At 39.9% G+C, this 15,059-nt stretch overlaps 1 protein-coding gene across 5 annotated transcripts in view; it reads left to right on the top strand.

Annotated features, from left to right (window-relative positions):
* Nucleotides 1-5,901: 5,901 nt before the first annotated feature.
* Nucleotides 5,902-15,059, top strand: part of RBBP8 (RB binding protein 8, endonuclease) — a 43,985-nt gene continuing 34,827 nt past the window's right edge. The window contains exons 1-2 of one of the 5 annotated variants that reach the window (XM_027675259.1): nt 5,902-6,017; nt 14,674-14,898. In XM_027675259.1, coding sequence (XP_027531060.1) covers nt 14,787-14,898 — 112 coding nt within the window. In that variant the 5' untranslated portion in view covers nt 5,902-6,017; nt 14,674-14,786. Of the gene's footprint in view, nt 6,018-7,735; nt 7,777-11,744; nt 11,831-11,889; nt 12,060-13,787; nt 14,050-14,673; nt 14,899-15,059 lie in introns of those variants that run through there. The other 4 variants (XM_027675268.1, XM_027675238.1, XM_027675234.1 and 1 more) reach the window with 4 other exon arrangements.

Here is a 15,059-nt window from a genome sequence, read left to right as displayed (position 1 = left end):
CTCCTCCTGAGATTGACCAGAAGGTAGATAATCTATATTTTAAATGGGATAAAGAAGAAATAATGGATGAAGCATAGAAACAAACCACTCTTCTTATACAATTTCAATAATGCTGCCAGACTGGTGTGAACTATTCCTTTTAAAGTCCTAAGAGAGCTGACAAGAGGTTAAGCAATGAAGATAGTAGTTTGGTAGCTGCTGAATATGAACAATTGATCATACATGACAGAATCTGAAGAAATCACAGATTCACAGAATATTCTGAGTTGGAATGGACCCACAAGGATCACTGAGTCCAACTCCTAAGTGAATGGTCCATATGGGGATCAAACTACAACTTTGGTGTTACTAGCACCATGCTCTGACCAACTGAGCTAATCTTGTGAGAGAGGGAGAGGAGGTCAGATGAAAGAAGTAGGACAAATTAATCTCCCTGTTAGTTACATTAATTTTAACAGAAAATAATTTAGTTCAGTACGATTAAGCCAAGACATAAATAACTGCTCAGACACTTAAGTGGGGACAGTGGGTGGTTGTCAGAGGTCATAAAATTAAATTTAATATGAGAATCAATGACAAATAAGACCAAAGAAAAGCACTCTCAAAAGTCAGAAGTTCTTTTCACTTCATCTTTCCAATACCTAAAGGTGGCTTACAAGAAGGTTGGAGAGAGACTTTTCACAAGGGCATGCAGTGATAGGACAAGAGGGAATGGCATTAAGCTGAAGGAGGGTAGGTTTAGATTAGATATTAGGGAGAAATTCTTTACTGAGGGTGAGGCACTGTAACAGGTTACCCAGAGAGGCTGTGGACTTCCTATCCCTAGAGGTGTTGAAGGCCAGGTTGGGGGCTCTGATTAACCTGGTCTAGTGGAAGGTGTCCCTGCCTATGGCAGAGCGGTTGGAACAAAATGAACTTTAAGGTCCCTTCCAACCCAAACTATGCTATGATTCTACACAAAAAGTAAATAGAAGAAATATGAGACAATACCAATTTCTTTTTAGTTATGGATATCCCCAAGACACACAGAACATTGTTGAGGAATCAGGTATAGCAGCTATATAAACATCAGTTTCCTTAGGTTTTCTATAGGTTACTTGATTGTTCTGAAAGAGGTGGCTTTTGAAACAACAGTAGTTAACTTTAGATATAGACCCCTTCTCATAGCACCTTGTAATTTCAATATGTTGTAGCTAGCAAAATTGTCTAAAAAGCTATTTTGTAGATATTTTTGATGAAGAAAGACTGGTCTTATTCTATATATTCTAGATACACATCAGTAGCCCTTGACAAACTACTGCCATTTAGCTGTAGAAGCATTAATTCTCAAAGAACCAGAAAGCAACAAATACATATTCTTTTTTTAAAAAATAGATCTAGTGAAAATTTTAGTCATTCTTTCTTCAGTAACAGCTTGATTTAAACTATTACTACATTTTGCAATATGAAACACAAAGAGAAACCTGATGCTAAGAATATTTCAGCAAGTGCCTTGCAACGGAAAACTGTAGCTTCTTAATAAAATTATGAAGTGTATTAGTAAAACAGCAGACAAATGAGTAGTAGACAGTCTACTTCGATTTTCCAAGGTCTTTGACCAAGGACTGCAGAAGAGGCCATAAGTACAAGCTAAGGGGTAAGAAAGTAGTTCTCACATTTAAAACAACTAAAGGTGCAGATAACAAAATAGAGAAATCAAATATCTAATTTCAGCATGTGAAAAGATAACTGTGGTTCCCATGATGTCCTGTGCTTCCACGTAGGAAGCCTGTTGCTTAATACAATATCATCTGAAAAGAAGACAAATAACAGAAAAATATTTATTATTCAGACCCCCAAACAATGACAGCAATGCCACTTCTGGTTCCTGCTTTGTAACTCTCTTTATAGCAAATGCTAACTCTTCTGTAAAGATTAATCTTCATTTTAAAAAAAGGCAAAGTATTCCTAAATATCTGTATCTGCTTTATAATAATAATTCAAACCTGGTCAAATACAAACAATAGACAAGAAGAAAATCCAGTGACAAGGGATACTTTAATCTGTGGCAGCTTTTTCTGAAAAAATAACAACAAATCACCCTTTATATGAGAAAGTGCTGGAAATTTGTACCCCCACACATTGAATTTGGCAAAAATGGAGGTTCCAGCCATTTGTGCAATCTCATTCCAGAATAATAATTCCAGTGTAATGGTCTCAGGTGCTTCAGTTACTTTCTGATTGTATTTCCTTTTTTCCCCTCCTCCTTTCCAAGAATGAAAGAGAACGCTGGAATTTCCTAGGAATTAGTTCTTCTCTTACATTTCCCCACAACATTCCTGTAGTATTACAGCCCATAGTGAGACCACCCTACACCCAAAACTTCAAAAAACTAATTACCCTTCTTGAATTACTAAATTGGACCAACTGTTAAAGACAGTCTTGAGAACTGTGGAGAGTTAGATTTACACCAAAAATAATAACATTTTAAGGCTTTTTCCTCTCAGAGGAAAATAGCCAAGCTTTTATATCAGCCTTACTCTTGTAGTGAGAATAATTATAGTTCTCTTGTAATTTGTTTTTTATATCTTGCCAATGTCCAGTCCTGCTGTCTCAGCCAAGGTAGATGAGACGTTGTCATCAACAAATTGGTTGGAACAAGTTCTAAACCTGTTCTTGCTCAGAGAAGCTTCAGAAAATGCTTTAGATTGCATCCTTCGGCTCCCTTGAAGTAATTTTTCTCTAGTTAGCCTTTAGGTCAGAAATTATCCAAAGTAGGACTTGCCCTATTTTTCAATGTGCCTTTATGAACCAACAGTCTTCTGTCCTTACACTGCTACACAACTAGTCAAGGGGAGAGAAATATTACCTAACTCTGATAGGGGGCGGGGACATGTGTGTTATCTGAATTTGCTTGTGAAAGAACTGAACAGCTTTTGATAGCTATGGGGAGGTATGTTGTAAACTCTCTGTAATGAATACTTGTAGACATGAATGTTTGTGCATACCTTCAGTATAAGAACAAGTTGAAGCCTGCACCATTTATATTGCCTTACTTTTCAGAATTGCACCTCTCAGACTCTTCTGCAGAAGATTTTATATGGTCACTGTATAAATTGGTAGAGTTCACACATAAGCATTATGCGACTTTTCTTCACGGAAGCTGGAGATGATATATATATCATATATAATTTACATATAATTTATTCTCAATTGTAAAAGCATTTAATAATAGGTTTGATTTGAAAGAGAATTCATCTGTGACATCCATTTATTGTAAATTATATTTGAAATAAGAAAGGATTTGGTACTTCAGATAATAATTCTCCCTTCTTCACTAAGAAAAGCAATCTCTCTCACAGAGAACTCCAAGCCAGCCTGATACTACAATATTTATATCTGTAGTAAATGTACCTATAGAACTGCCATGAGTTACAAGGCTGAGAACAAGAGTCAAGTGATGTTTATTCAAGAATGTAATGATACATACAATAACTTCTTTGTCCTATACCTTTGCCTTTTTACTTATGAAAAGTTAAATTCCTGTTATTTGTGGATGTGAATATAAAAGCCTAACTTTATGAATCAACCCTCCCAGCAAATCTGTATGAGAAATCCCAACTGGTGAGAAGACCCTGTTGTATCTCTCAGGTGTGTACGTGGTGGTTTTGGTTTGGGGGGAGCCAGAGTCTCCTTTAAGCTCCCAAGTCAAAGGAAGATGTAGTAAAGATCCCTTTTATTCCTATACTTTTCAGACTCCAGTAAAAAGTTAAATGGCAAGCACAATGTTTTTTAAAGGCCCACCATCAGGTTCACTATAAGAGTCCAGTTTTAATAATGCACTCAGAGTGAAAAATGTAAAATTTCAGACAGTATTTCTTATGAGACCAGCTGACACAGCTGGCAGTAGACCAACTTTGAAGCACATCAGCCCTCCTTAACTCTGTTATGCAAGCAGAACCTTTTCCACATTATACAGTCGTACAGCTATTTTGGGTGGTAGTTTACCTGTGTTAACCAGTTACACAGTTTATCCAATTATGTGCCACTCATGAAAACAAACTGTAGGCAAACACAATTCATTCACATTGGACAGGGATTTACAGTTCAAGATGTAGTGCTTGTGGAAAGGGCTTTGGAGTGCTTAAAAACTTCAATATATAGCATCAAGATTGTGGCATATCCAGAACTCAATGTCTCTATCACAGCTGGCACTAGTGCCCAATAATTCCGTAAATCCTACTGAATCACCAAAACCACTTCCTGCAGCAGACTTTCTGTAAATCATTTATCCAAGTACTGACCAAGCCCAGCCCTGCTTAGCTGTATGAAATCATAGCCTAAGGTTGTGTGACTACAAGCACAAACAGCTTACATCTGTCATTTCAGCCCAGTTAGTTGCCCTCTTCAGAAAAGAGCCTTCCTTTCAAGTCTGTCACAATATGTGGTCTTTTAGGAAGGGTTACTTTCCTGTAGTAAAATAATCTGAGTATATTCAAATATCAGCATGTCTACTTTTTCATATTCTGATTAATGATGAAAATACTGCCCGTGCTGCAGAATGCTGGTTGAATTTGATGGTAGCTTCCTGTTCTGATCACTAGTTGTCTTTTAAGTATTATTAAAACGGGTAAGAAAAGACAATCTAAAAAATGATAAGTGATACGACTGTGGGATCATTTTATGAACAAACACAGCTTTCTGCAGTTACTCAGAGCCTTTGATAACATTTAACACATCAAATTTTTTCAAGTCTGAGTGTTTAAATTCAGGTGCCTAAATAAAATATAAACAAAGGTTTAGCAGACTGATTGTATGTACTCATGATCACATTTCCAGAAGTGTTAGACTTACAGCTCTTACTGATTTTACTCAACATCTCTGACAATCACAGCAGGAGATCTGAAAATTATGGACTATATTTGTATCTGGGGGGGAAAAAAAAGTAGTAAGTTTACACAGATGCAGGCTTCTGTCAGGGCATATCCTGATCTCTGCCTACAGCCTGAATAACTATGCAATATGCAGGACTGCTGTGCAAGTATTCTTGCCCTGCAGCCATGAACAAGAAGCAGCACAGCTGCTGTGGCAGCCCATGTGATACTGTAACAGGGCAGCTGCTGTAGTTCCCCACAGTTATGGAAGCACGTCGCATACACGACATGTCTTCTGACCTGTTTCACCTTGAAATACCCTATGCAATAATTGCGGGTGGGCTTGCACAGACCTAGGTCTCCACCAAAGTCACAAGGTGGATATTCCACATGCAAGCTCCCAGTGTCCTGTCTCTCATGTGGTAACAAAGTTATGCTGAATCCTAGGCATACAATAGGTATATATATAAATAAATCTTGGTGCATAATTTCAGGAGTTTTTAGCTGGTCGCACTAAAAATTTGGTGTTATTTGGTTATAATAAGTCTGTATGGTTTGTGTTATAAAAAAAGGTATTTTCTTTCCTGTTTCTCCTTGCACTTATGCTGGGCAAGACCTCTAGCCCAGTGCATCTGCATATAAAATGAAAGAAAATTTATAACAATAAGATCTTGCTACACTTAAAAAGGATGTATCACTCCCCCACCCCTCGGTAAATTATTTTGCTAGAGGCTACATCATTCTCTCTGAGTAGTATGTTGGGAGTTGACAGAGGCGTGAATAATTCACCGCGTATGAAGCCTCCCCGGCCGAGCTGAGCTGCAGCATGTTGGGCCAGCCTTTGATGCAGACTGGTTGGGCAGGTTCCTGGGCGCCCCGGGAACCGGTCTGATGGGTCTGTTATGCCAACAAATTCTGGTATGATTCCATGCTCTCCAGAATGCAGAAACCTGCCCAGCCAGTTAAATGAAAGGCATATTAGGTTATCCATTGCACATTGTATATATCTTAGGTGCAGCAGATCTCCTCTCGGCATTCTCTAGTGTGGTCCACAGTGGCTTCCTCATCTTACTTACACTTGAGGTTTATAGCTGGAGGGGAAGTCAATAGTAAATATTTATCACCCCGATCAAGAACAGAACTTTTCACAATTCAAACAGAAGGGTGAGTTTTGAAAATCTTTCTTTAAAATTAATTTAAGATAACCTTAAGCAAAAAATTTCTCTGATGCTTGAAGTGGTATAATGGCTATCTCCTTAATGTGTCTGAGTACTGCCAGTCTCTATGGTGTTTGTTGACAGGATTTTGGTGATTGCAGCTTTTTGACCCTTCTGTATGCAGCTCAACATCATCTCCTCTGCAAGAGTATTTACTGGAGAGACAGTTCAATGAACCTAGCATGGGAGTGAGAGACAGAAACTCCACTGCCAATGACTTAGTATTTTGAGCAAGTCATTTAAGTATTGCCTATTGGTCTTCTCTTTTATACAGTGTCTCATAACTTTTATATGCTGTCTCATAACAGCACTGCTGTGACAAGGCATAGTGCCATTACAGTAGGATGTGCAGTTATTAATTCTTGCCAGACTAACTTTTTTAGTTGTTCAATTTTATAGAGTAAATCAATTAACCCTAGATTTACATATTCAGAATTAGCTTCATAGTAAGACAGGAAATGTACATTATTACTGCTTGCTTTCTATATATTTATTAGAAATTTACCTGTTTGGAATGAGCAACGGTGGTGGCAATGGTAATAAAAAGCAGTCCTAATCATAAAGAGTAGGCTGACCTGAAAGTTCTACCTGTATCTGTGACTGAATCCATTCACAGGTTCTGTGTCAAATAAGAAAAATTAAGCAGTGTGAAAACAAAAGCTGTGGAATCTGGTAACTGATTAACTACTGGAGCAGAGAGGTACTTGCTGAGCTGAATAGAAAGGAATGAAGACAGGTTTTGTCATGCCTGTTAGGACAAAATAACTCTTTAACTTAAGTAAATGTGAATCTTCTCACCATCTGTGTAGCTACATTTTTGAAAACCTTCACATAACTACTTCCGTCTCCCGGGAAATCTTAATTTTGTCTATCTTAACAGGAAACAATCACCATTCGCTTTGATGATGTGAAAAAAAAATAATCAGAATCAGTGGATATAAACCACTAGATACAAATATATCTATACAGGATTATGTAAGACTTTATGGTAGGCACACAACAGGAAGCTTTAATTATAAAGGTGTTTACTTGCCAGCTGTTTCCAGGTTGATGCTAAAATGAATATTATTCTTTTGTAGAGTACCAAGAAAAAGGCCTCCTGAGCACTTAAAAAAAAAATCAATGAATTGAAATTACCTTCTCATTAGCAGCATTGTATCTGTGTGTAAAAATTTTTCTTCCAAGTGTGGGTAAACAGAAAAAAACATAGGGAAAGTTTTGTATTCTCACACAAGGTAATAACATTTATCAAGAAAAAAAGCTTCATTTCCTTATCAACTCTGTTGATTCTGCTATCAAATATGTAAGGAAAAATTATAAGGAATAACCGTTTTCCACAGAAAAAATTATAGCTGGTTGAACTGTATGGTTTGCACAGGAAGTCTCTGTAGAGACTATAAAATGCTACAAGAGAGCTTTGATTTCTAAAGCTTTAGAATTTTTACACAGTACATTTTTAAAATTCAAACTAAATAAACCACTTTTTCAAAATACTGCTTGCCACCCTCTCTCTCTCTCTCTCCTATTTATGTGTTCTGTTTTATTCGGGTTTTCCTCAGCTGCTTTTTTTTAGGGGCTGGAAGAGCAGGGGCCATTGTTTGGGGATTTTTTTTCTCTCAAATGGTAAGTAAAATATTATTTCCTATATGTTGTTTCATTTTGCTTGTCTTCTGGCCCTGAATTTATGTCGTTCACTACAATAAAAGGTAGGTGGCATGATTTGGTGCACAGATCTGTAAACTTTTACTTCAGCTGAGATAAACATGCATAACTACTCAAACTAGTTGTGCTACCCTGAGAAACATCAGTAGGAGCAAAACATTTCCGCATGCAGCTAACACAAATAGGTGCTGCTGCTTAGAGCCTGAAGACCAGCAACACTGGTCTGGGGTCCTGCAAACAGCATCCCTCAGGTTGCTTTTTTTTTTTCCCTCCATCAAGACTCTCTAAGAGACCTGAGAGTTTCAGTTGAATAAGCCCTGGCTTTTTCTGACTACAAATGAGGAGCAGTGAAAGCACTTCAAAGAAGAGGGTTTCTTAAAGTGAACAGTGTTACTGGCATCAGGGAATTTGATCTTGGCTTGATTTCAAAAGTGGCTACGCAAGCAGCTTGAGAAGATTCAAATTCAACTAGTGGGGGTGATGGAGTGGCTCCTCCCTATTTTTCCAGAGAAAGCAACTACCTGTGCCAGACAGCAGTGGTGTTCTCTGTGTGCCCTCCCAGCTGTAAGAAATCATGCCATTCAGAGGACTGTCAGCTCCTACACTCCCAGTTTAAATCGCACTTAGGCAGCAGCTGAACTGTGCCACACGCTCTTATATACTGCATCTGAAGTTGGGCTCCTTTGACGTCCTCATTGGCAACTGCAACATGAAGTTCCTTGAATGAATATGACTGGAGTTAAACACTATATTTATCCCTCAGTTACAGATCTGCAAGTCAAGGAGGTTGTGAACACACTGGCCATGTATGTGTATGTGCAATCCATTCAATCTCATGAAAATAAATAAGGACCTCACTATTATATATATATATATATGTATGTGTATATACACATATAGGCAAAGAGTGAAATAGTTACCATTGTGCTTACAGCATATGAAATATTTAAATTGGACTTCCCGTTTTAATTCAAAGCTGGTTTTAATCTTTACATCTAAATTTAAAGTAATAGAAGCAAAAAAAGAAGTAAGCCTTCTGCTAACCTCTTTTAGCTCTATTCGGTATGCATATGCAGTGAGCTAGGTCACCTGCTGCTACCTGAATGGTTTGAAACACTGATGCAGCCTCTGCACTACACTTGAAAACGGGGGTGCACGTGTGAGAATAAAGGGTGATTTTTTATTTTATCTGTGATGCAACTTTGCACTACTCTTACAATAGAAATTCAGTCATTAGTTGATTTGTTGGTAAATTGTCCAGTCATCAAGAAGAAAGGTATTACCACTAAACCGTACCTGAAAATCAACAGCTCCACATACTATTATAAGATTAAACATTTCAGACCAGACAGGTCTAAAATGGGCCAGAATGAAATTAGATTCCCTTTTTATCAGAGCTGCTCGTGGAGAAGTATTCTGTCACCTAGTTTAATGTGCCATATTAAGGGTTATTTTGAAATCTGGACATGAGCCATGACACCACAGGAAGTTTTGTATCTGTTCAAGCTCAACAACGGTGAAGCATTTTTCCCACAGTTTTATTATCTAGGTGTGTGTTTACTCTTATGAGGTGAACGAGATGCAGTTCCAGTCAGACAAGTCAGCTTGAAACATCCAGTATAAATGAATGTGGAATATCAGACTCTTCAGTAATTTTCTAGTATGTTCAATGAGCCAGGGATCTATTCAGTCACCATGTGACTACGGAATACATAAAACCAAATAAATCTGGAAGGGAGATAAGAGTAAAGTTCAACCGTTAGTCTTAATCCATTATCACTTACTGTTGAGTAGATAAGAATAACACCGTAGAAGTCAGTGGATTTATGTTGCTGTAAAGTTCAACATGAGAGAATATGAGAACAAACTGCTCACACAGTTTATTGGGAAATAAAAGGGATGACATAATTATTTTCCAGACTGCCTCCTATAAATAGAAAGAAAGGTACAGTTTATGGTAAAATATCTCATCAATCAGTAAGAGGGCTATTTTATTGCTACTTATCAGATCTGTGTGTATATTTAAGACATCCGTTTCTCTTAACTCTGAGGAAATGACTACTTGCCTATATCGCAAACTTTTAGATTATAGAAGCTTCAAAAGTAGAATGAAAAGCTATCAATAAGCATTATGTAGGAAGACTGGAGTGTCTATCACAACCTATTATTTTAGTTCATCATATGTGTACTGATATGATAATGGATCAAACTTACAATATAAGCAATCTCCTGCTGAGCTCCTGAATACCGCATTTATTTTATCTTAGTTGAAAACTAAGTGGTTAAACAACTATGAGGAAGAAGCAGAAAAGTTAAGTATAAGATTTTTTTCAAAATACTTCTGAATTCATGGTAAGTATTTGATGGGAAACCAAGAGTATTTTCAACAAAGGTTAACAACGGATTTGAAGTCTGCTTAATCACAGGTCATCTTGGACTTCTGTCTGACAGTATTTCAAAATACTTCAAAATTGTTGAAACAGTATTTCAGATCCAGTCTTATTTACGCTGTAGTTCCATATTTATGACACCTTCTGGAGATCTGAGTGATCTGAATATGTAACAAGAGTAAGATGGAAGAGCTACTAACAATTATTAAACACCTGAAAACATAACTTTTTAGATACTGCTATTAACGATCTAGAAAGTATGGGTTTGCAGCACAGGCCCATGCAAACTGATCACCACTGTGTCTTCTAGTCATGCCACTAAGCTGTCTCTGTAGGTGTCCCTATACACATCCAAATGGTCCAGTGGAATCATGTGAAGGCAGAGCAGTAATAGTGAAAAGATGTATTTTGTTTCTATTTCACCACTAAGAACTACAAACTTAAAATCAAGGGGTTTATCTCATTGCAGACAGCAGGGCTGATCCCAAGGAATGAAGGAACATTGATCCACAATTTGGGGAAAAAAATTGTGTTGCAAGAAGTCTCAAAAATGACACCAAATTTCAGCTGCCTTATGCTATAATAATTATATAAGCCTACCTGTTTTCATACTCACATAAAACATCAAAATGCGCCCCAGGTAGTTCTGCTGTGCGCTAAAATGACAAACCATGGAAATTGTTCTGATCAAGAAGGCAGGGGGAAGCACTGCAAATGCATCTGTGTGTAAATCCCAGTAATCAGCAGATTAAAAATCCTGGCTTGTCCCCTTGGCTTTCTTCTGGCGGCTCTCTGTGGAAACCCCAAGCACTGGGGCAGAGGAGGAGAGGGCTGGGACAATGCCTGATGACATTGATGGATGAACATGAGCCAGCAGTGTGCCCAGGTGGCCAGAAAGGCCAATGGCATCCTGGCTTGTACCAAAATAGTCTGGCCATCTGGATCACCAGGCACTGGTGAGGCTACACCTTGAGTACCATGTTCAGTTCTGGGCCAGTAAGAATATTGAGGTGCTGGAGCATGTCCAGAGAAGGGCAACAGAGCTGGCGAAGGGTCTGGAGCACAAGTCTTGTGAGGAGTGGCTGAGGGAGCTGGAGTTGTTTAGCCTGGAGAAAAGGAGGCTCAGGGGTGACTTTATCCCTCTCTACAACTGCCTGAAAGGAGGGTGTAGCCAGGTGGGAGTCGGACTCTTCTCCAAAGTAGCAAGTGACAGAATGAGAAGAAATGGCCTCAGGTTGTGCCAGCAGAAGTTTAGGTTAGGACATCAGGCAGCATTTCTTCACGGAAAGTTTGATTACACATAGGAATGGACTGCCCAGGGAGGTGGTAAAGTCACTGTCCCTGGAAGTGTGTAAGGAAAGACTGAACGGGGCACTTAGTGCCATGGTCTAGTTGACATGGTGGTGCTGAGTCACAGGTTGGACCTGCTGATCTCCGAGATCTCTTCGAACCTAAATGATCCCGTGATCCTATGTCACTCCTGGCACATGAACACAGCGCTTGCCGCACCCTCGCCGGGGCGGGGGGAGGGGCAGCAGACCCTCACGCCCTGTTCTCTCGCGAGAGTAGCGCGGAAGCCTCGCGAGAGCTGCCCGCGCACCTCCCCCTCTCCCCCCCCCCCCCCCCCCCACCCCGGGCAGGGAAGGTGCTTGTTCCACCTTTTCCTATTTTCCCGCCGTTCGCGCGCGGAGCCGCCGGAGCCAACCAGGTAACGGTGCGCGCGCCGCTCCCGCTCCGCCCGAGGGACAGGCGCGCCACAGCCCCGCCAGGCCTGGGCCCCGCCGGGTGCGCTGCCGGCATTGCCCCGCCTGACCTAGGAAGGGGCGTGTTGGACATGCCCGACCCCTCCCCGGCCGTCCCGGCTGCTGGGCGTGACCCAAGCCTGGCGGGAAGCTCCCATGGCAGGATTTCCCAGAGCATCCCGGTGTGTCTCTCGAGTGAGTTTTCTGTGCGGTGTTCGTGCAGGAGGGAAAGGAAAATAAAGTTCACCGCCGGGAGGTAGAGGAGAGTTGAGTTTGTAGAAGCAGCCTGGTGCCCAGGGTTTCTGGTGGGGATCGGGGCGCCGTGTGCTCCCCAGAATCCCGGAGAGGCGGCGTGTTCCCGGCGGAGAGGTGTAAACACGGATAAGCAGCCTCGGCGCGCTGTCGGTGCTGCGGCATTGCTGGAGGCAATCACTCGTGAAGCCCTGCGGAGCCTTACGGTGCCGGAGGGAGATGCTGTGTGGAAGAAGAGGGAAATGGACGTATTTAAGTGGTTCTGTGAGAGCGTCAGTCGGCAGGATATCCGGGAGAAGGGTTGGCGTGGTGCTTCCAGCCCCCCTCAGGCAGCTTCCAGTCCTGTTCCTGCCTGCGTCTGTACATCCAGCTCAAGTGTTCGTGTTTTTTTTTTCCCGAAGGACTGGAAAGCCCTTTCTTAGGCCCGGAGACTAAGCCATCACTTTTACACCTGTGCATCTGCCCAGGCCTGTCAAAGGCTCGACCTAAACAATTGTTGGGGGCCCTGTATTTTAAGACAAGTTGAACACCTGTAGGAAGCAATGTATCATTTTGGGATCTTGAAACAGGTTAAGCTTGGGAAAATGAGTTGCTCTTTTTTTTCTCTGTTTGTATTTAGTTGACATACTAATCATTTGCAGAAACTCTGAGCAAGTTTTGTGCATTTTTTTTCTCAAAGTCATATTGGGAAAAAAAAACAAACCCAAAACAAACACTAGGGACAGCATTTACTGTCGAGTCAGATGACTTATCCTTGGAAATGATTCATCTGACACACTCAAATCTAAAACAGTAAGTGAAAGCAGGTTTGTGGTTTTCACTGCCCTAGCGCTTGACAGAGGAAAAAGATTGAAATATCTGTTGTTGAAGGTGGAACAAAAAAGAGTTTAAAAGACATTCCTAATGTCACTAGGCAATTGGTCCCACAAAGAAGCATTGTGAGATGGCTTCATGTGGCTGCACACAAAGTGGAGCATTTCAGCTGCAAAGGTGCAAGCAGATTACTGTTACTTCCACCGAGGAATTGTAGTCATTGCTAATTTGAAAAGGTAATTTTTTTTCTATTAAGGACTTCTCTGAAGATAACATTTGCTAGGTTGAAACCAAATACTGAAATAGGCTCTGAATTTTCTATGGACAGAGCATGTTAAAGCATTACTGTAACATCTAAGTATCCTTCTACTATAGAAAATGTACAGTTCAAGTGTTTCTGTGTTATTGAGAATAATGTTTTGTTCCATTATTTTTATTCCATTTTAAAGACAGCCAGACTGAAAGAAAAATGACTTAAGACTGTGCAGAGAGATATGAGAAAGGAGAGTGGAGCCAAAGCCTGCAGGCCCTACACTTGGTTACTGACCACTGGACTGAACATTTTTGAATCTAGGGGACCAGCTGACCCAGTAGCTGCACCCAGATATTCTACGTTGCTTGAAGGCTCTCAAGGAAGGAAATGCAGCTTCTTGACTAATTGTAGACCTTTTATCTTTTGAACTACAGCTGTAACTTGTGCCTCAAAACTTTGGGAGCAAATTACTCCTTTTATTTGTCTATATAGACATAGTGGTTTGCTTGCTTAGGCTGCTAATTTAGGAAGAGTACAGAATACCTACGATTTTTTTTTTATTTCTTGTATTTTATATTATAGAGTCATAGAGATAGCCATGTCCACCTGGTAATGACACAGTGCCTGTTCAAAAGTGTTTGTTTAAAACTGACTGAATAAAAATGGTGAAAACTTAGAATGGCCCGTTTCACACACAGGGAAGTGAAGGACAGAAATTATAGGAGTATTTCAGTATTGGACACCCAGTGCCGATAGAATTGAATCTTACCTTGGCTCAGATCCAGATTTGAGTACTGTGCTTCCCCTGAAGTTTACCTGAGGGCATCATGTGTGCTAAGAAACCCTTCAAAACAAATAGAATTGTGGGTAAGGCTATCCTGAGCTGTGTAGGCAGTCAAGCTTTTAAGACAGAGCTATCTGACTTTGATAGTTCTCTTCAAATATTGCTGTTTTGGAGATTTATTAATTTTGAGATTACTCTCCAATTTTCTTTTCGTCAGGGAGTGGGAATCATTTCACTGTAGAATTAGGAAGATTTCAAGGGGATGTGAGGTTTTCTTTGCAGAAGGGTGTCATTTGAATCCATGTTTATGTAAAGGATGGATGTGTATACACAAATACATCTGTGATAAAACCTTGACAAATGCTTTTGCTGGCAGCCAGATTTTGGCTCACAGATTTGGGTTACTTTTGGAAAACAGGAATTCTGTTTAACTGTATCTTTACATAGGAAAAGAATAAAGACTCCTAAGTATCTTAATCTAATTTTAACTTGATACCTTTTTAAGGGGGGGGAAATTCTGTTAGTTTGTAATTCTTTGCAGCAAAATGCTTAGCATCATCTGCGCCTTCAGGGTGACTGTCAGTATAAAAGTATATATAATATATATATCCTCAATAAGGATAGACAGTAAACTTTGTAGTTCATCCATGGCTACAAGTTATACTCTGATACGTGCAAACATAAGTGTTGTCATTCTGTTGTTACAGGTATACACCTGTCTTCAGAAACAGCTTCATAACTATGTAGTTTAAAATACAAAGTTTGAGAGTGAGCCAGTTCTGCAAATAAGTCAAGGAAGCTGGGAGCAGAAACAAGCAAGATGAATGCATCTGGAGGAAGCTGTGGCAGCCCTAGTTCTGCAGAACCTTCAGGAGATTTCTTCAAGGAATTGTGGTCCAAATTGAAAGAATGTCATGATAAAGAAGTACAAGGTAAATCGTTTAAGTTTGGGCTTGTCAGGTTAAAGTTTGGATTTGTCAATTGCCACAGGAAGACTTTGAACCTAAATACTTTGCGTAGAACTAAGTAGATTTTTAGTGTCTTAAATTATGCAGAAAGTTGATTGGATGATTACGAATGGTCCTTACAGATT

The sequence above is a fragment of the Neopelma chrysocephalum genome, unplaced genomic scaffold (genome assembly GCF_003984885.1).
Source record: "Neopelma chrysocephalum unplaced genomic scaffold, ASM398488v2 Primary Assembly neopelma1_22, whole genome shotgun sequence".
Taxonomy (NCBI): domain Eukaryota; kingdom Metazoa; phylum Chordata; class Aves; order Passeriformes; family Pipridae; genus Neopelma; species Neopelma chrysocephalum.
This window is presented reverse-complemented; position numbering and strand designations above follow the sequence as displayed.